Raw genomic sequence first — 21942 nt, forward strand, 5'->3', positions numbered from 1 at the left:
GCAGTAGAGAGGCTGTATGCAGTAGAGGCTGTATGCAGTAGAGAGGCTGTATACAGTAGAGAGGCTGTATGCAGTAGAGAGGCTGTATACAGTAGAGGCTGTATACAGTAGAGGCTGTATACAGTAGAAAGGCTGTATACAGTAGAGGCGCTGTATACAGTAGAGGCGCTGTATACAGTAGAGAGATTATATAGTAGAGGCTGTATACAGTAGAGAGGCTGTATACAGTAGAGAGGCTGTATGCAGTAGAGAGGCTGTATACAGTAGAGAGGCTGTATACAGTAGAGGGCTGTATACAGTAGAGAGGCTGTATGCAGGAGAGGCTGTATACAGGAGAGGCTGTATACAAGAGAGGCTGTATACAGTAGAGGCTATATACAGTAGAGGCTATATACAGTAGAGGCTATATACAGTAGAGAGGTTATATACAGTAGAGAGGCTGTATACAGTAGAAAGGCTGTATACAGTAGAGGCGCTGTATACAGTAGAGGCGCTGTATACAGTAGAGGCGCTGTATACAGTAGAGAGATTATATAGTAGAGGCTGTATACAGTAGAGAGATTATATAGTAGAGGCTGTATACAGTAGAGAGGCTGTATACAGTAGAGAGGCTGTATACAGTAGAGAGGCTGTATGCAGGAGAGGCTGTATACAGGAGAGGCTGTATACAAGAGAGGCTATATACAGTAGAGGCTATATACAGTAGAGGCTATATACAGTAGAGAGGTTATATACAGTAGAGAGGCTGTATACAGTCGAGGCGCTGTATACAGTAGAGAGGCTATATACAGTAGAGAGGCTGTATACAGTAGAGAGGCTGTATACAGTAGAGAGGCTGTATACAGTAGAGGGCTGTATACAGTAGAGGGGCTGTATACAGTAGAGGGGCTGTATACAGTAGAGGGCTGTATACAGTAGAGGCGCTGTATACAGTAGAGGCGCTGTATACAGCAGGCGCTGTATACAGTAGAGGCGCTGTATACAGTAGAGGCGCTGTATACAGTAGAGCGCTGTATACAGTAGAGCGCTGTATACAGTAGAGCGCTATATACAGTAGAGGCGCTATATACAGTAGAGAGGCTATAAAAGTAGCGAGGCTACATACAGACACCAGTTCGTCAGGCTGATTGAGGTAGTATGTACATGTAGATATGGTTAAAGTGACTACTCATACAGTATATGATGAACAGAGAGTAGCAATAGCCTCGTTATTTCATTGTTGCTCTTTAATTATTTGTTATTTTTATTTTTTACTTCAGTTTATTTTAGTAAATACTTTCTTAACACTTATTTTTCTTAATTAAGGGCTTGTAAATAAGCATTTCACTGTAAGGTGAAACACCTATAACACCTGTTGTATTTGGCACATGTGACATACAATTTGATTTGATTTAAAATTTTGCCAGCTGATTCGTGATTTCGACTGGCTAAGAAACGCTGCCTGGCTGTCTGTCTTGTTCAGACTCCTGACACGTTAATTACTATGGGAAAGCTGGAGATCGAATTTGAATATTGAAACAACATTGCAAATGTCAGAGAGACAGACAGCAAGGTTGATACACATCTCCACTGTTAAACTAAATGTTAGTCTAAAGGAAATGTGAGATAATGTCTAGATGCTTTTTATAGTGGAGATCAAGTTTATAAATTGCCTGGCTGGGCTGATGAGACAGTGGATTGTGCAGTCAGATGGAACAGAGTAAATAGACATTTTAACATCATAGATTTAACCGGTGGTAACTTCTGGAATAGACATCGGCTGGAATGCGCTTTTAACCAATCAGCATTCAGGATTAGACCCACCCGTTGTATAATATAATAGGTCTCCTTGTTGTCATTGGCAACAATTGTTCCCTAATTTTCTTATATAATCCAGATGTTTATTTTCAGGAGCATATCTGTTTTTCTCTTGTAGGCTGTGTTCAGTAACACTGTGCTGGTGAGGATAATTTGCCAGCTGATTTGAAGGTGTTGAATTCCACTGACTGTCCATTACCACGCATGATTCATCCTGTTGTTGGAAACGAAATGAAGGCATGATCCTCTATACTGCTTACTGCATTCCTGTTCACATTGTGCAGCGGTTGCTGCTGAAACAAGAGAGGAAGATCATCTGTGTGTTCAGCTGTTTGCAGAGCTTTAGTTGTTCAGGAGATCAGCCACCACCTATAATCACCTGTAGCCTTCTGATCTGAGCCTGTCAGTTAGTGGAGAGAGGGAGCAGCAGAGTCATGTTGACTGTACTAGGATGCTGCCGGCCTGGTTTATTTTAGCTCTGGATTCTGCATACTGAACCCACAGCTATGTGGGAGATGAGGAGAGGAGGTGTTCATGAACAGTCAGCACTTAAAGGGATAGCTCACTCATAAAAGTTGGCCAGGTGTTTTCAGACCTAAAAAGTTAGCCTAATTATGTTCGATTCCTCTGCTCATTGTTGTGACTTCTTCTGTGTCCAGGTGAGGATGATCCGGTGAGGAAAACCATTGAAAGGAGAATGTGTCGCGTCCTGAGGCCCACTGGTAGTCAACCTCTCCCAGGAGCCAGGAGACCAGCCCAGTCCCCCTCCTCTAGCTGGGACACCTCTCTGACCCCACCTTGGAGCTCACCCCAGCTGCCTTTTAACTTCATGAAGAACTCTGACGTTGGTGATGTTATGAATAAATTTGAAGTCCTTGGGATCGTAGGTGAAGGTAAGATCACTAGCTACGTTACTACCTTACCCACAGAATTGTTAGAAGGCCTCTCTCTGTATGTGTGTGGGGCTGTATACAGTAGAGGCGCAGCCCCATCCCCTTACCCAGCCCCATCCCCTCTACCCAGTCCCTTCCCCCGCCCCATCCCCTCAAACCAGTCCCTTCCCCAGCCCCAACCCCTCTAACCAGTCCCTTCCCCAGCCCCATCCCCTCTACCCAGTCCCTTCCCCAGCCCAATCCCCTCTACCCAGTCCCTTCCCCAGCCCCATCCCCTTACCCAGCCCCATCCCCTCTACCTAGTCCCTGCCCAGCCCCTTCCCCAGCCCCTTCCCCTCTACCCAGTCCCTTCCCCATCCCCTCTACCCAGTCCCTTCCCCAGCCCCATCCTCTCTACCCAGTCCCTTCCCCAGCCCCATCCCCTTCCCCAGCCCCTACCCAGTCCCTTCCCCAGCCCCATCCTCTCTACCCAGTCCCTTCCCCAGCCCCATCTCCTCTACCCAGTCCCTTCCCCAGCCCCATCTCCTCCACCCAGTCCCTTCCCCAGCCCCATTTCCTCTACCCAGTCCCTTCCCCAGCCCCATCCCCTTACCCAGCCCCATCCCCTCTACCTAGTCCCTGCCCAGCCCCTTCCCCAGCCCCTTCCCCTCTACCCAGTCCCTTCCCCATCCCCTCTCCCCAGTCCCTTCCCCAGCCCCATCCTCTCTACCCAGTCCCTTCCCCAGCCCCATCTCCTCTACCCAGTCCCTTCCCCAGCCCCATCTCCTCCACCCAGTCCCTTCCCCAGCCCCATTTCCTCTACCCAGTCCCTGCCCCAGCCCCATCTCCTCTACCCAGTGCCCCTACCCCAGCCCCATCTCCTCTACCCAGTCCCTTCCCCAGCCCCATCTCCTCTACCCAGTCCCTTCCCCAGCCCCATCTCCTCTACCCAGTCCCTTCCCCAGCCCCATCTCCTCTACCCAGTCCCTTCCCCAGCCCCATCCCCTTGCCCAGCCCCATCCCCTTACCCAGCCCCTTCCCCTCTACCCAGTCCCACCCCCTTCCCCAGCCCCATCCCCTCTACCCAGCCCCATCCCCTCTACCCAGCCCCTTCCCCTCTACCCAGCCCCTTCCCCAGCCCCATCCCCTCTACCCAGTCCCTTCCCCAGCCCCATCCACTCTCTTCCCAGTCCCTTCCCCAGCCCCATCCCCTCTACCCAGACCCAGCCCCATCCCCAGCCCCATCCCCTCTACCCAATCCCTTCCCCTCTACCCAGTCCCTTCCTCAGCCCCATCCCCTTCCCCAGTCCCTTCCCCTCTACCCAGTCCCTAACCCAGCCCCATCCCCTCTACCCAGTCCCTTCCCCAGCCCCATCTCCTCTACCCAGTCCCTTCCCCAGCCCCATCTCCTCTCCCCAGTCCCCTCCCCAGCCCCATCCCCTCTACCCAGCCCCTTACCCAGCCCCATCCCCTCTACCCAGCCCCTTCCCCAGCCCCGTCCCCTCTTCCCAGTCCCTTCCCCAGCCCCGCCCCCTCTACCCAGTCCCTTCCCCAGCCCCGCCCCCTCTTCCCAGTCCCTTCCCCAGCCCCGTCCCCTCTTCCCAGTCCCTTCCCCAGCCCCGTCCCCTCTTCCCAGTCCCTCCCCCAGCCCCATCGCCTCTACCCAGTCCCCTCCCCAGCCCCAGCCCCATCTCCTCTACCCAGTCCCTTCCCCAGCCCCATCCCCTCTACCCAGCCCCATCCCCTCTACCCAGTCCCTTCCCCAGCCCCATCCCCTCGACCCAGTCCCAGCCCCTCTACCCAGTCCCACCCCATTCCCCAGCCCCATCCCCTCTACCCAGTCCCACCCCCTTCCCCAGCCCCATCCCCTCTACCCAGTCCCTTCCCCAGCCCCATCTCCTCTACCCAGTCCCCTCCCCAGCCCCAGCCCCATCCCCTCTACCCAGTCCCTTCCCAGCCCCATCCCCTCCACCCAGCCCCATCCCCTCTACCCAGTCCCTTCCCCAGCCCCATCCCCTCGACCCAGTCCCAGCCCCTCTACCCAGTCCCACCCCCTTCCCCAGCCCCATCCCCTCTACCCAGCCCCTTCCCCTCTACCCAGCCCCTTCCCCAGCCCCATCTCCTCTACCCAGTCCCTTCCTCAGCCCCTTCCCCTCTACCCAGTCCCTCCCCAGCCCCAACCCCTTACCCAGCCCCATCCCCTCTACCCAGTCCCTCCCCCAGCCCCAACCCCTTCCCCAGCCCCATCTCCTCTACCCAGTCCCTTCCTCAGCCCCTTTCCCTCCCCCAGCCCCAACCCCTTACCCAGCCCCATCCCCTCTACCCAGTCCCTCCCCCAGCCCCAACCCCTTCCCCAGCCCCATCTCCTCTACCCAGTCCCTTCCTCAGCCCCTTCCCCTCTACCCAGTCCCTTCCTCAGCCCCTTCCCCTCTACCCAGTCCCTCCCCCAGCCCCAACCCCTTACCCAGCCCCCTCCCCTCTACCCAGTCCCTCCCCCAGCCCCAACCCCTTCCCCAGCCCCATCTCCTTACCCAGCCCCATCTCCTCTACCCAGTCCCTTCCCCAGCCCCATCTCCCAGCCCCATCCCCTCTACCCAGTCCCACCCCCTTACCCAGCCCCATCCCCTCTACCCAGTCCCTCCCCCAGCCCCAACCCCTTCCCCAGCCCCATCTCCTCTACCCAGTCCCTTCCTCAGCCCCTTCCCCTCTACCCATCCCCTAAACAATTTAACAATAACATGATCATGCAGTTTTCGTGCTTTATTTCACAAGCGAGAGGTTGAGTGTTGTGACCTAGCTGCTCTCTCTCTCTCGCTCTCTTGACAGAACTAAATAAATGGTCCATTTCAGATAGGTTACAGCTGGCATTATGTAGGTTTGGCTGCGTTCATGTTGATTAATCAGGGCTGATTGGACAGCAGCACCACATGGTGCCAGGCTGGCTTTGCATCAGTCTCTCTCTTTATCAAACAGAGGGCGAGCAAATATTCTCTTGTTCAGGTTGTCCCTGCGCCTGTCTCTCTGGTGCATTTCATTTCTACCGGTGTAAATTGGCTGCAGTTATCTACAGTGAGGGACTTCCTTCTCCATTATAGAGGAGCCAGACACAGAATGAGCTCTCTCTTCTGAAAGGGGCCAGTAGGCAGGGCTGATTGGACAGCAGCACCACATGGTGCCAGCTGTAACCTATCTGAAATGGACCATTTATTTAGTTCTGTCAAGAGAGCGAGAGAGAGAGAGCAGCGAGGTCACAACACTCAACCTCTCGCTTGTGAAATAAAGCACGAAAACTGCATGATCATGTCACTTCCGGCGCCGACAGAGATGGCCGCCTCGCTTCGCGTTCGAGGAAACTATGCAGTTTTTGTTTTTTACGTGTTATTTCTTACATTAGTACCCCAGGTCATCTTAGGTTTCATTACATACAGTCGAGAAGAACTACTGAATATAAGATCAGCGTCAACTCACCATCAGTACGACCAAGAATATGTTTTCCGCGACGCGGATCCTGTGTTCTGCCTTACAAACAGGACAACGGAATGGATCACATGCAGCGACCCAAGAAAACGACTCCGAAAAAGAGGGAAATGTAGCGGTCTTCTGGTCAGACTCCGGAGATGGGCACATCGTACACCACTCCCTAGCATTCTCCTCGCCAATGTCCAGTCTCTTGACAACAAGGTTGATGAAATCCGAGCAAGGGTAGCATTCCAGAGGGACATCAGAGACTGGCAACGTTCTCTGCTTCACGGAAACATGGCTTACTGGGAAGCCGCTATCCGATGCGGTGCAGCCAACGGGTTTCTCCACGCATCGCGCCGACAGAAACAAACGTCTTTCTGGTAAGAAGAGTGGCGGGGGCGTTTGCCTCATGACTAACGAGACATGGTGTGATGAAGGAAACATACAGGAACTCAAATCCTTCTGTTCACCTGATTTAGAATTCCTCACAATCAAATGTAGACCGCATTATCTTCCAAGAGAATTATCTTCGATTATAATCACAGCCGTATATATCCCCCAAGCAGACACATCGATGGCTCTGAACTAACTTTATTTAACTCTTTGCAAACTGGAAACCATTTATCCGGAGGCTGCATTCATTGTAGCTGGGGATTTTAACAAAGCTAATCTGAAAACAAGACTCCCTAAATTTTATCAGCATATCGATTGCGCAACCAGGGGTGGTAAAACCTTGGATCATTGTTACTCTAACTTCCGCGACGCATATAAGGCCCTGCCCCGCCCCCCTTTCGGAAAAGCTGACCACGACTCCATTTTGTTGATCCCTGCCTACAGGCAGAAACTTAAACAAGAGGCTCCCACGCTGAGGTCTGTCCAACGCTGGTCAGACCAAGCTGACTCCACACTCCAAGACTGCTTCCATCACGTGGACTGGGACATGTTTCGTATTGCGTCAGATAAAAATATTGACGAATACGCTGATTCGGTGTGCGAGTTCATTAGAACGTGCGTTGAAGATGTCGTTCCCATAGCAACGATAAAAACATTCCCTAACCAGAAACCGTGGATTGATGGCAGCATTCGCGTGAAACTGAAAGCACGAACTACTGCTTTTAATCAGGGCAAGGTGTCTGGCAACATGACCGAATATAAACAATGCAGCTATTCCCTCCGCAAGGCTATTAAACAAGCTAAGCGTCAGTACAGAGACAAAGTAGAATCTCAATTCAACGGTTCAGACACAAGAGGCATGTGGCAGGGTCTACAGTCAATCACGGACTACAAGAAGAAACCCAGCCCAGTCACGGACCAGGATGTCTTGCACCCAGGCAGACTAAATAACTTTTTTGCCCGCTTTGAGGACAATACAGTGCCACTGACACGGCCTGCAACGAAAACATGCGGTCTCTCCTTCACTGCAGCCGAGGTGAGTAAGACATTTAAACGTGTTAACCCTCGCAAGGCTGCAGGCCCAGACGGCATCCCCAGCCGCGCCCTCAGAGCATGCGCAGACCAGCTGGCCGGTGTGTTTTACGGACATATTCAATCAATCCCTATACCAGTCTGCTGTTCCCACATGCTTCAAGAGGGCCACCATTGTTCCTGTTCCCAAGAAAGCTAAGGTAACTGAGCTAAACGACTACCGCCCCGTAGCACTCACTTCCGTCATCATGAAGTGCTTTGAGAGACTAGTCAAGGACCATATCACCTCCACCCTACCTGACACCCTAGACCCACTCCAATTTGCTTACCGCCCAAATAGGTCCACAGACGATGCAATCTCAACCACACTGCACACTGCCCTAACCCACCTGGACAAGAGGAATACCTATGTGAGAATGCTGTTCATCGACTACAGCTCGGCATTCAACACCATAGTACCCTCCAAGCTCGTCATCAAGCTCGAGACCCTGGGTCTCGACCCCGCCCTGTGCAACTGGGTACTGGACTTCCTGACGGGCCGCCCCCAGGTGGTGAGGGTAGGCAACAACATCTCCTCCCCGCTGATCCTCAACACGGGGGCCCCACAAGGGTGCGTTCTGAGCCCTCTCCTGTACTCCCTGTTCACCCACGACTGCGTGGCCATGCACGCCTCCAACTCAATCATCAAGTTTGCGGACGACACAACAGTGGTAGGCTTGATTACCAACAACGACGAGACGGCCTACAGGGAGGAGGTGAGGGCCCTCGGAGTGTGGTGTCAGGAAAATAACCTCACACTCAACGTCAACAAAACTAAGGAGATGATTGTGGACTTCAGGAAACAGCAGAGGGAACACCCCCCTATCCACATCGATGGAACAGTAGTGGAAAGGGTAGCAAGTTTTAAGTTCCTCGGCATACACATCACAGACAAACTGAATTGGTCCACTCACACTGACAGCGTCGTGAAGAAGGCGCAGTAGCGCCTCTTCAACCTCAGGAGGCTGAAGAAATTCGGCTTGTCACCAAAAGCACTCACAAACTTCTACAGATGCACAATCGAGAGCATCCTGGCGGGCTGTATCACCGCCTGGTACGGCAACTGCTCCGCCCTCAACCGTAAGGCTCTCCAGAGGGTAGTGAGGTCTGCACAACGCATCACCGGGGGCAAACTACCTGCCCTCCAGGACACCTACACCACCCGATGTTACAGGAAGGCCATAAAGATCATCAAGGACATCAACCACCCGAACCACTGCCTGTTCACCCCGCTATCATCCAGAATGCGAGGTCAGTACAGGTGCATTAAAGCTGGGACCGAGAGACTGAAAAACAAGGCCATCAGACTGTTAAACAGCCACCACTAACATTGAGTGGCTGCTGCCAACACACTGTCATTGAAACTGACCCAACTCCAGCCACTTTAATAATGGGAATTGATGGGAAATTATGTAAATATATCACTAGCCACTTTAAACAATGCTACCTTATATAATGTTACTTACCCTACATTATTCATCTCATATGCATATGTATATACTGTACTCTACATCATCGACTGCATCCTTATGTAATACATGTATCACTAGCCACTTTAACTATGCCACTTTGTTTACTTTGTCCACATACTCATCTCATATCTATATACTGTACTCGATACCATCTACTGTATGCTGCTCTGTACCATCACTCATTCATATATCCTTATGTACATATTCTTTATCCCCTTACACTGTGTATAAGACCGTAGTTTTGGAATTGTTAGTTAGATTACTTGTTGGTCATCACTGCATTGTCGGAACTAGAAGCACAAGCATTTCGCTACACTCGCATTAACATCTGCTAACCATGTGTATGTGACAAATAAAATTGGATTTGATTTGATTTGAATCACTGTGCTCATATTTATGGATTTATCTGAAAACTTAGCTCAGGCTTCATTCATCTGTGTACTGTAAGCACCTCAACACTGAGCTATTAGAACCGGTCCAATGTACTGTCGCAGTCTGACCACTTTGCATGGTCAACCTAAAGCAGTTCTAGGCTCTCGTCTGAACCACGTCTTCTGGGTCAAACCATTACCACTACATTTAAACCATTGAACAGTACCTGTGATCCGATACGGGCAGACGTCCCATCATGTTCTACATGCATCCTGTCAGCATTTCATGTGACCGGGCTGTTGGTTGATACTCTATGTTTATCTGAATAAACAGAATTAACAACAAACAGGGAAGCTTTAGGTCAGGAGGGCTACAGTGTTGCTGCCTGATGATAAAGTACTGCTCTCTCCACCAGGTGCCTATGGGGTGGTCCTGAAGTGCAGACACAAGGTAAGATCATATAATCACATCAACTATCCTTTTCTGAGACTCATCATTACCACTTATAAACACTGATGTAGGTAATTAACCCGAACCAAACAGAATATACCAAAATACAGGATGTTTGATTGTTTTAGGCAAGATGGTATTGTATAGGAACAGCAGGGTCGGGGTCAGACTGTGTAGCCCTACATGAGCTAGTAGTTAGTAGACAGCAGGATCAGACTGTGTAGCCCTACATGAGCTAGTAGTTAGTAGACAGCATTGTCAGACTGTGTAGCCCTACATGAGCTAGTAGTTAGTAGACAGCAGGGTCAGACTGTGTAGCCCTACATGAGCTAGTAGTTAGTAGACAGCAGGGTCAGACTGTGTAGCCCTACATGAGCTAGTAGGTAGTAGACTGCTGGGTCGGGGTCAGACTGTGTAGCCCTACTTTTTAAAATGGATTTATAGGGGACAATGCAGATGAATCATTATCAATATTACAATAATGCAACATCCATTAAAATCTGCCGGTGTTAATTTGCACCCGTAGTCCCTTGTCAGGGCCTTTACTCAGCCACAATACGCATTCTCACTAAAACAATACAACATACATTACATCCAATAATATACAGTTGAATTCGGAAGTTTACATACACCTTAACCAAATACATTTAAACTCAGTTTTCACAATTCCTGACATTTAATCCAAGTAAAAATTCCCTGTTTTAGGTCAGTTAGCATCACCACTTCATTTTAAGAATGTGATATGTCAGAATAATAGCAGAGAGAATGATTTAATTAGTATTTGGTAGCTTTGCCTTTAAATTGTTTAACTTGGGTCAAACGGGTAGCCTTTCACAAGCTTCCCACAATAAGGTGGGTGAATTATGGCCCATTCCTCCTGACAGAGCTGGTGTAACTGAGTCAGGTTGGGTGGCCTCCTGACAGAGCTGGTGGAACTGAGTCAGGTTGGGTGGCCTCCTGACAGAGCTGGTGTAACTGAGTCAGGTTGGGTGGCCATTCCTCCTGACAGAGCTGGTGTAACTGAGTCAGGTTTGTAGGCCTCCTGACAGAGCTGGTGTAACTGAGTCAGGTTGGGTGGCCTCCTGACAGAGCTGGTGGAACTGAGTCAGGTTTCTAGGCCTCCTGACAGAGCTGGTGTAACTGAGTCAGGTTGGGTGGCCATTCCTCCTGACAGAGCTGGTGTAACTGAGTCAGGTTTGTAGGCCTCCTGACAGAGCTGGTGTAACTGAGTCAGGTTGGGTGGCCATTCCTCCTGACAGAGCTGGTGTAACTGAGTCAGGTTTGTAGGCCTCCTGACAGAGCTGGTGTAACTGAGTCAGGTTTGTAGGCCTCCTGACAGAGCTGGTATAACTGAGTCAGGTTTGTAGGCCTCCTGACAGAGCTGGTGTAACTGAGTCAGGTTTGTGGGCCTCCTGACAGAGCTGGTGTAACTGAGTCAGGTTTGTAGGCCTCCTGACCAGAGCTGGTGTAACTGAGTCAGGTTTGTAGGCCTCCTGACAGAGCTGGTGTAACTGAGTCAGGTTTGTAGGCCTCCTGACAGAGCTGGTGTAACTGAGTCAGGTTTGTAGGCCTCCTTGCTCGCACACACTTTTTAGGTTCTGCACACACATTTTCTATAGGATTGAGGTCAGGGCTTTGTGATGGCCACTCCAATACCTTGACCTTGTTGTCCTTTAGCCATTTTGCCACAACTTTGGAAGTATCCTTGTGGTCACTGTCCATTTGGAAGAACCATTTGTAACCAAGCTTTAACTTCCTGACTGATGTCTTGAGATGTTGCTTCAATATATCCACCTAATTTTCCTACCTCATGATGCCATCTATTTTGTGAAGTGCACCAGTCCCTCCTGCAGCAAAGCACCCCCCACAACATGATGCTGCCACCCCCGTTGGGAAGGTGTTCTTCGACTTGCAATCCTCCCCTTTTTTCCTCCAAACATAACGATGGTCATTATGGCCAAACAGTTCTATTTTTGTTTCATCAGACCAGAGGACATTTCTCCAAAAAGTACGATCTTTGTCCCCATGTGCAGTTGCAAATCGTAGTCAGTTTTTTTTTACCCTCTTTTCTCCCCAATTTCGTGGTATCCAATTGTTTAGTAGCTATTATCTTGTCTCATCGCCACAACTCCCGAATTTTCGCACCAAAGTACGTTTATCTCAAGGAGACAGAACGCGTCTCCTTCCTGGGCTGTATGATGGCTGCGTGGTCCCATGGTGTTTATACTTGCATACTATTGTTTGTACAGATGAACGTGGTACCTTCAGGCGTTTGCAAATTGCTCCCAAGGATGAACCAGACTTGTGGAAGTATACAATTTTTTTCTGAGGTCTTGATTTCTTTTGATTTTCCCATGAAAAGAAGCACTGAGGTTGACGGTAGGCCTTGAAATACATCCACAGGTACACCTCCAATTGACTCAAATTATGTCAATTTGCCTATCAGATGCTTCTAAAGCCATGACATAATTTTCTGGAATTTTATAAGCTGTTTAAAGACATAGTCAACTTATTGTATGTAAATTTCTGACCCACTAGAATTGTGATACAGTGAAATAATCTGCCTGTAAACAATTGTTGGAAAATGACTTAGGGACATCTATTTTGTGCAAGACAACTGACTTGTCAAAACTATAGTTTGTTAACAAGAAATTTGTGGAGTGGTTGAAAAATGAGTTTTAATGACTCCATCTTAAGTGTATTTAAACTTACGATGTACGATAGGGGCAATCAGAGCATATTTGTGTCTCTTCGGGGAATACAATGTCTAGACCAAATACATATTTTGTTCTAGAGCTCCTGATGAAGCTGATACTGTCCACTGCTGATGCTGAGATTTCATTCTGATTAATGGTTTATTGTTATGTGAGAACTGTGGTCTTGGTTGAACATTTTGAGCCTGAGAGAAAGCATGAATGCATAAAACGATAAAACGTAGCTTAGCCCTGTCATATTCAAATTGAATGGAGAGACAAGGGAGTTGCGTTTTTTAAAACAGCTAGACACTATAGTGCAGGAGTGTCCGTAATAAAAAAGGCCCATGCATCTAACAGAGCGAGAGAAACAATATTTTCTGACTGGACAATTTGCACTGCTTTGGTGGAATTCTCGGCTCTGTCTAGCCTATATTCCCCTCATGTTCTGTTTAACATATGTAATAGGAATGTCGCTCTTGTCCTGCCCTGCTCTGCGCTGCCTGACTCCGTTTACTGCTCGGCGCCAGCCAGTTCAAATAGGCTAAACCTTCGTCTGTCACATCACGATGTCATCACCATCGACAGTGACTGTCAATCATCATCTATAGAAGATATTATCGTAATTTCGCCCAAGGTTGGTCTGCTATCTCTCCTGACGTTTACTACTGTGGTTGTCTAGTTTTAGGCCTATATGATATCTCGTTAGCTTCACATGGATAATCTGGTAATCCTATTATTTGTGTTCGGGTTTGTCAATAATGTGATTTGAGTTGCTGTAATCTCAGCTAATGTAATTTGTAAATGTGAAGCTAGAGAACAGTGACTTCCTTCTGTACAGTAAGAGATGTTTCCTGTAATCTATACCGATTTTGGACCTTAATTTGATCATCCTGCTACAGGAGAACTTTCCTGCAGGACATTTTGTACTGTATTTATGGTATTTAGATGTTTTGTTTATTTGAGGTTTAAAAAGGCTTGTGAAGTTTCAGTTTCCACTGAAATGTCAGACTTGATTTTCCCAATGACAATTATATCAACCCTTACAGAAATGTCCATTAATTACAGTCCCCTTCAGAAAGTATTCACACCCCTTGACTTTTTCCACATGTTGTGTTACAGCCTGAATTTAAAATGGATTATGTTCAGATTGTGTCACTGGCCTACACACAATACCCCATAATGTCAAAGTGGAATTATGCTTTCAGAAATGTTTACAAATTAATACAATTTTTAAAGCTGAAGTGTCTTGAGTCAATATATATTTAAAAGTAAAACTTAGCTTTTTTATTTTTTATTTTATTCTTTCAAATTATTTTTTAAATGTAACCTGGTATTTAACTAGGCAAGTCATTTAAGAACACATTTTTATTTACAATGACGGCCTACCCCCGGCCAAACCTGGATGACACTGGGCCAATTGTGCGCCTTCCTATGGGACTCCCAATCACGGCCGGATTTGATACAGCCCCAGATTTGAAACAGGGACTGTAGTGACACCTCTTGCACTGAGATGTAGTGCTTGAGACCGCTGCACAACTCAGGAGCCTGAAACAAGTCACATAAGTTGCATGGACTAACTCTGTGTAATAATAGTTTTTAACAGGATTTTTTTCAATGACTACCTCATCTCTGTACCCCACAAATACAATTATCTTTAAGGTCCCTCAGTCGAGCAGTGAATTTCAAACACAGATTCAACCACAAAGACCCGGCAGGTTTTCCAGTGCCTCCCAAAGAAGGGCAGCTATTGGTAGATGGGTAAGAATAAAACAAGCAGACATTGAATATCCCTTTGAGCATGGTAAAGTTATTAATTACACCTTGGATGGTATTATCAATACACCCAGTCACTACAAAGATACAGGTGTCCTTCCTACCTCAGTTGCCGGAGAGGAAGGAAACCGCTCAGGGATTTCACCATGAGACCAATGGTGACTTTAAAACAGTTACAGAGTTTAATGAATGTGTTAGGAGAAAACTGAGGCTAGATCAACAACATTGTAGTTACTCCACAATACTAACCTAATTGACAGAGTGAAAAGAAGGAAACCAGAACATAATAAATATATTCCAAAACAAGCATCATGTTTGCAACAAGGCACTAAAGTATTACTGCAAAAAATGTGGCAAAGCAAGTAACTTTCTGTCCTGAATACAACGTGTTATGTTTGGGACAAATCCAATACAACACATCACTGAGTACCACTCTCTCCATATGTTCAAACACAGTGGTGGCTGCATCATGTTATCAAATCGAATTGTATTTAATTGTATTTCAAATCGAATTGTACAACAGGTTTAGACCTTAGAGTGAAATGCTTATTTACAAGCCCTTAACCAACAATGCAGTTTTAAGAAAATCCCAAAACCAGTAAGAGATAAGAGTAACAAATAATTAAATAGCAGCAGTAAATAACAATAGCAAGGCTATTTTCAAGTGGTACTGGTTCAGAGTCAATGTGTGTGGGCACAGGTATTGAGGTAATTATGTACATGTAGGTAGAGTTATTAAAGTGACTATGTATATATAATAGAGGAGCAGCAGCGTAGGGGGTGCAATGCAAGTATTCTGGGTAGCCATTTGATTAGCTGTTCAGGAGTCTTTTGGCTTGGAGGAAGAAACTGTAGAAGCCTCTTGGACCGAGACTTGGCCCTCCGGTACCGCTTGCCGTGTGGTAGCAGAGAGAACAGTCTATGACTAGGGTGGCTGGAGTCTTTGACCATTTTTAGGGCCTTCCTCCTATGGGTATGCTTGTAATCGTTAAGGACTGGGGAGTTTTTCCTTGTTCAGTCTGCTTTCCAACAGACACTGGGAGATGAATTCACCTTTCAGAAGGACAATAACCTGAAACACAAGGCCAACACGTGTAGGCTGGCAGTGAAATGCAAACTTATGGGTCCTTTCAACAATGCAGAGTTAAAGATGAATAACAACTATAAATACCAATTTAAAATAACATGGCTATATACAGGAAGTAGAAAATAACATGACTATATACAGGATGAAGAAAATAACATGGCTATACACAGGGAGTACCAGGTAATAACATGGCTATATACAGGGAGTATTAGGTAATAACATGGCTATATACAGGGAGTACCAGGTAATAACATGGTTATATACAGGGAGTACCAGGTAATAACATGGCTATATACAGGGAGTACCAGGTAATAACATGGCTATATACAGGGAGTACCAGGTAATAACATGGTTATATACAGGGAGTACCAGGGAATAACATGGTTATATACAGGGAGTACCAGGTAATAACATGGCTATATACAGGGAGTACCAGGTAATAACATGGCTATATACAGGGAGTACCAGGTAATAACATGGCTATATACAGGGAGTACCAGGTAATAACATGGCTATATACAGGGAGTACCAGGTAATAACATGGCTATATACAGGAAGTAGAAAATAACATGGCTATATACAGGGAGTACCAGGTAATAACATGGCTATATACAGGAAGTACTAGGTAATAACATGGTTATATACAGGGAGTACCAGGTAATAACATGGCTATATACAGGAAGTACCAGAAAATAACATGACTATATACAGGAAGTAGAAAATAACATGGCTATATACAGGGAGTACCAGGTAATAACATGGTTATATACAGAGAGTACCAGGTAATAACATGGTTATATACAGGATGTACTAAATAACATGGCTATATACAGGAAGTAGAAAATAACATGGCTATATACAGGAAGTAGAAAATAACATGGCTATATACAGGAAGTACCAAATAACATGGCTATATACGGGAATACCAGGTAATAACATGGCTATATACAGAGAGTACCAGGTAATAACATGGCTATATACAGGAAGTAGAAAATAACATGGCTATATACAGGAAGTAGAAAATAACATGGCTATATACAGGAAGTAGAAAATAACATGGCTATATACAGGAAGTACCAGGTAATAACATGGCTATATACGGGGAATACCAGGTAATAACATGGCTATATACGGGGAGTACCAGGTAATAACATGGCTATATACGGGGAGTACCAGGTAATAACATGGCTATATACAGGGAGTACCAGGTAATAACATGGCTATATACAGGGAGCACCAGGTAATAACATGGCTATATACAGGGAGTACCAGGTAATAACATGGTTATATACAGGTAGTACCAGGTAATAACATGGCTATATACAGGTAGTACCAGGTATTAACATGGCTATATACAGGGAGTACCAGGTAATAACATGGCTATATACAGCGAGTACCAGGTAATAACATGGCTATATACAGAGAGTACCAGGTAATAACACGGCTATATACGGGGAGTACCAGGTAATAACATGGCTATATACAGGGAGCACCAGGTAATAACATGGCTATATACAGGGAGTACCAGGTCATAACATGGCTATATACAGCAAGTAGAAAATAACATGGCTAGATACGGGGAGTACCAGGTAATAACATGGTTATATACAGGGAGTACCAGGTAATAACATGGCTATATACAGGGAGTACCAGGTAATAACATGGCTATATACAGGGAGTACCAGGTAATAACATGGCTATATACAGGGAGTACCAGGTAATAACATGGCTATATACAGGGAGTACCAGGTAATAACATGGCTATATACAGGGAGTACCAGGTAATAACATGGCTATATACAGGGAGTACCAGGTAATAACATGGCTATATACAGGGAGTACCAGGTAATAACATGGCTATATACAGGGAGTACCAGGTAATAACATGGCTATATACAGAGAGTACCAGGTAATAACATGGCTATATACAGGGAGTACCAGGTAATAACATGGCTATATACAGCAAGTAGAAAATAACATGGCTAGATATGGGGAGTACCAGGTAATAACATGGCTATATACGGGGAGTACCAGGTAATAACATGGCTATATACAGGGAGTACCAGGTAATAACATGGCTATATACAGGGAGTACCAGGTAATAACATGGCTATATACAGGGAGTACCAGGTAATAACATGGCTATATACAGGGAGTACCAGGTAATAACATGGCTATATACAGGGAGTACCAGGTAATAACATGGCTATATACAGGGAGTACCAGGTAATAACATGGCTATATACGGGGAGTACCAGGTAATAACATGACTATATACAGGGAGGTAATAACATGGTTATATACAGGGAGTACCAGGTAATAACATGGCTATATACAGGGAGTACCAGGTAATAACATGGCTATATACAGGGAGTACCAGGTAATAACATGGCTATATACAGGGAGTACCAGGTAATAACATGGCTATATACAGGGAGTACCAGGTAATAACATGGCTGGATACGGGAGTACCAGATAATAACATGGCTATATACGGGAGTACCAGGTAATAACATGGCTATATACAGGGAGTACCAGGTAATAACATGGCTATATACAGGGAGTACCAGGTAATAACATGGCTATATACAGGGAGTACCAGGTAATAACATGGCTATATACAGGGAGTACCAGGTAATAACATGGCTGGATACGGGGAGTACCAGGTAATAACATGGCTATATACGGGGAGTACCAGGTAATAACATGGCTATATACAGGTAGTACCAGGTAATAACATGGCTGGATACGGGGAGTACCAGGTAATAACATGGCTATATACGGGTAGTACCAGGTAATAACATGGCTATATACAGGGAGTACCAGGTAATAACATGGCTGGATACGGGGAGTACCAGGTAATAACATGGCTGGATACGGGAGTACCAGGTAATAACATGGCTATATACGGGTAGTACCAGGTAATAACATGGCTGGATACGGGGAGTACCAGGTAATAACATGGCTATATACGGGAGTACCAGGTAATAACATGGCTATATACGGGAGTACCAGGTAATAACATGGCTATATACAGGTAGTACCAGGTAATAACATGGCTATATACGGGGAGTACCAGGTAATAACATGGCTATATACAGGGAGTACCAGGTAATAACATGGCTATATACAGAGAGTACCAGGTAATAACATGGCTATATACAGAGAGTACCAGGTAATAACATGGCTATATACGGGTAGTACCAGGTAATAACATGGTTATATACGGAGAGTACCAGGTAATAACATGGCTATATACGGGTAGTACCAGGTAATAACATGGTTATATACGGAGAGTACCAGGTAATAACATGGCTATATACAGAGAGTACCAGGTAATAACATGGCTATATACAGAGAGTACCAGGTAATAACATGGCTATATACGGGTAGTACCAGGTAATAACATGGTTATATACGGGTAGTACCAGGTAATAACATGGTTATATACAGGGAGTACCAGGTAATAACATGGCTATATACGGGTAGTACCAGGTAATAACATGGCTATATACGGGGAGTACCAGGTAATAACATGGCTATATACAGGTAGTACCAGGTAATAACATGGCTATATACGGGGAGTACCAGGTAATAACATGGCTATATACGGGTAGTACCAGGTCATAACATGGCTATATACAGGTAGTACCAGGTAATAACATGGCTGGATACGGGGAGTACCAGGTAATAACATGGCTGGATACAGGGAGTACCAGGTAATAACATGGCTATATACGGGAGTACCAGGTAATAACATGGCTATATACGGGTAGTACCAGGTAATAACATGGCTGGATACGGGAGTACCAGGTAATAACATGGCTATATACGGGTAGTACCAGGTCATAACATGGCTATATACAGGTAGTACCAGGTAATAACATGGCTGGATACGGGGAGGACCAGTGCTGTGTTGATGTGCTGGGGTACCACAGGTTGGAAGGTTGGAAGTAATTGCAGGTGCCTAAAAGGCATTGTTTCGTTTGATTGGGAAAAAAAGTACCTTTTTTGGAAGTACATATCAGCCATAATGTGAGTAAATTAACATAGTTTCTCAGCAAAATGGCATATTTGGTGTGTAAAAAAACGTATTTTGAAATTATAACGCTCGCAGAGCTGGTGAATGGGAGTTTGAATCTGACCTCTCGAATGCACCTATTAGCTTATAGAGGATGACTGGTTGGGGAGCACAGAGACCGATGTCTTGCCAGCTGTTACAGCCTGAGCAGAGATGAGATGATGACTAGGACGGTAGGCTAATATTGGACAAAAATATCGGCCTGACCGATTTATAAAACCTCTAATTTTAACACCCAATAAACAGAAAGTGGGACAGGATAAAGGACTTCAGATGTAGAGTTAAATAGGCCACCTTGTGGAGCACAGACTACACAGTCCTGTTAGAGGGTAAGAGAGATGTAGAGTGAGGAAGTTGGGGGGGAGCAGGAGAACTGACGACATAGTCCTGTTAGAGGATGAGAGAGATGTAGAGGGGGAGAGAGCAGGAGAACTATAGATGGGACAGTTCTGTGGTCCCCTCGTAGATGTGTGTTATTTTGAGCTGCAGCTACACCAGTAGTGGGTTGAATTATTTATATATATAAATATATATATATACAGTGCCTTGCGAAAGTATTCGGCCCCCTTGAACTTTGCGACCTTTTGCCACATTTCAGGCTTCAAACATAAAGATATAAAACTGTATTTTTTTGTGAAGAATCAACAACAAGTGGGACACAATCATGAAGTGGAACGACATTTATTGGATATTTCAAACTTTTTTAACAAATCAAAAACTGAAAAATTGGGCGTGCAAAATTATTCAGCCCCCTTAAGTTAATACTTTGTAGCGCCACCTTTTGCTGCGATTACAGCTGTAAGTCGCTTAGGGTATGTCTCTATCAGTTTTGCACATCGAGAGACTGAAATGTTTTCCCATTCCTTCTTGCAAAACAGCTCGAGCTCAGTGAGGTTGGATGGAGAGCATTTGTGAACAGCAGTTTTCAGTTCTTTCCACAGATTCTCGATTGGATTCAGGTCTGGACTTTGACTTGGCCATTCGAACACCTGGATATGTTTATTTTTGAACCATTCCATTGTAGATTTTGCTTTATGTTTTGGATCATTGTCTTGTTGGAAGACAAATCTCCGTCCCAGTCTCAGGTCTTTTGCAGACTCCATCAGGTTTTCTTCCAGAATAGTCCTGTATTTGGCTCCATCCATCTTCCCATCAATTTTAACCATCTTCCCTGTCCCTGCTGAAGAAAAGCAGGCCCAAACCATGATGCTGCCACCACCATGTTTGACAGTGTGGATGGTGTGTTCAGGGTGATGAGCTGTGTTGCTTTTACGCCAAACATAACGTTTTGCATTGTTGCCAAAAAGATCAATTTTGGTTTCATCTGACCAGAGCACCTTCTTCCACATGTTTGGTGTGTCTCCCAGGTGGCTTGTGGCAAACTTTAAACAACACTTTTTATGGATATCTTTAAGAAATGGCTTTCTTCTTGCCACTCTTCCATAAAGGCCAGATTTGTGCAATATACGACTGATTGTTGTCCTATGGACAGAGTGTCCCACCTCAGCTGTAGATCTCTGCAGTTCATCCAGAGTGATCATGGGCCTCTTGGCTGCATCTCTGATCAGTCTTCTCCTTGTATGAGCTGAAAGTTTGGAGGGACGGCCAGGTCTTGGTAGATTTGCAGTGGTCTGATACTCCTTCCATTTCAATATTATCGCTTGCACAGTGCTTCTTGGGATGTTTAAAGCTTGGGAAATCTTTTTGTATCCAAATCCGTCTTTAAACTTCTTCACAACAGTATCTCGGACCTGCCTGGTGTGTTCCTTGTTCTTCATGATGCTCTCTGCGCTTTTAACGGACCTCTGAGACTATCACAGTGCAGGTGCATTTATACGGAGACTTGATTACACACAGGTGGATTGTAAAGCGACACAAACAACAACCGAGTTATACATGGAATAAACAAACATAGTCAATAACACAATAGAAAAAGTCTATATACAGGTAAGATAAGGGAGGTAAGGCAATAAATAGGCCATAGTAGCGAAGTAATTACTATTTATCAAATTAACACTGGAGTGATAGATGTGCAGATGATGGTGAGCAAGTAGAATTACTGGGTTGCAAAAGAGCAAAAATTAAATAAAAACAATATGGGAATGAGGAGTTGGATGGGCTGTTTACAGATGGGCTGTTTACAGATGGGCTGTTTACGGATGGGCTGTTTACAGATGGGCTGTTTACAGATGGGCTGTTTACAGATGGGCTGTTTACGGATGGGCTGTTTACAGATGGGCTGTTTACAGATGGGCTGTTTACGGATGGGCTGTTTACGGATGGGCTGTTTACAGATGGGCTGTTTACAGATGGGCTGTTTACAGATGGGCTGTTTACAGATGGGCTGTTTACAGATGGGCTGTTTACAGATGGGCTGTTTACAGATGGGCTGTTTACAGATGGGCTGTTTACAGAT

General features: G+C 45.8%; 1 protein-coding gene across 4 annotated transcripts in view; it reads left to right on the forward strand.

Annotated features, from left to right (window-relative positions):
- Nucleotides 1-2480: 2480 nt before the first annotated feature.
- Nucleotides 2481-21942, forward strand: part of LOC118382419 (cyclin-dependent kinase-like 5) — a 248731-nt gene continuing 229269 nt past the window's right edge. For all 4 annotated transcript variants that reach the window (XM_052475786.1, XM_052475787.1, XM_052475788.1 and 1 more), the window contains exons 1-2: nt 2481-2690; nt 9855-9889. In XM_052475786.1, coding sequence (XP_052331746.1) covers nt 2495-2690; nt 9855-9889 — 231 coding nt within the window. In that variant the 5' untranslated portion in view covers nt 2481-2494. The remainder of the gene's footprint in view (nt 2691-9854; nt 9890-21942) is intronic.

The sequence above is a fragment of the Oncorhynchus keta genome, chromosome 22, assembly GCF_023373465.1.
Source record: "Oncorhynchus keta strain PuntledgeMale-10-30-2019 chromosome 22, Oket_V2, whole genome shotgun sequence".
Taxonomy (NCBI): Eukaryota; Metazoa; Chordata; class Actinopteri; order Salmoniformes; family Salmonidae; genus Oncorhynchus; species Oncorhynchus keta.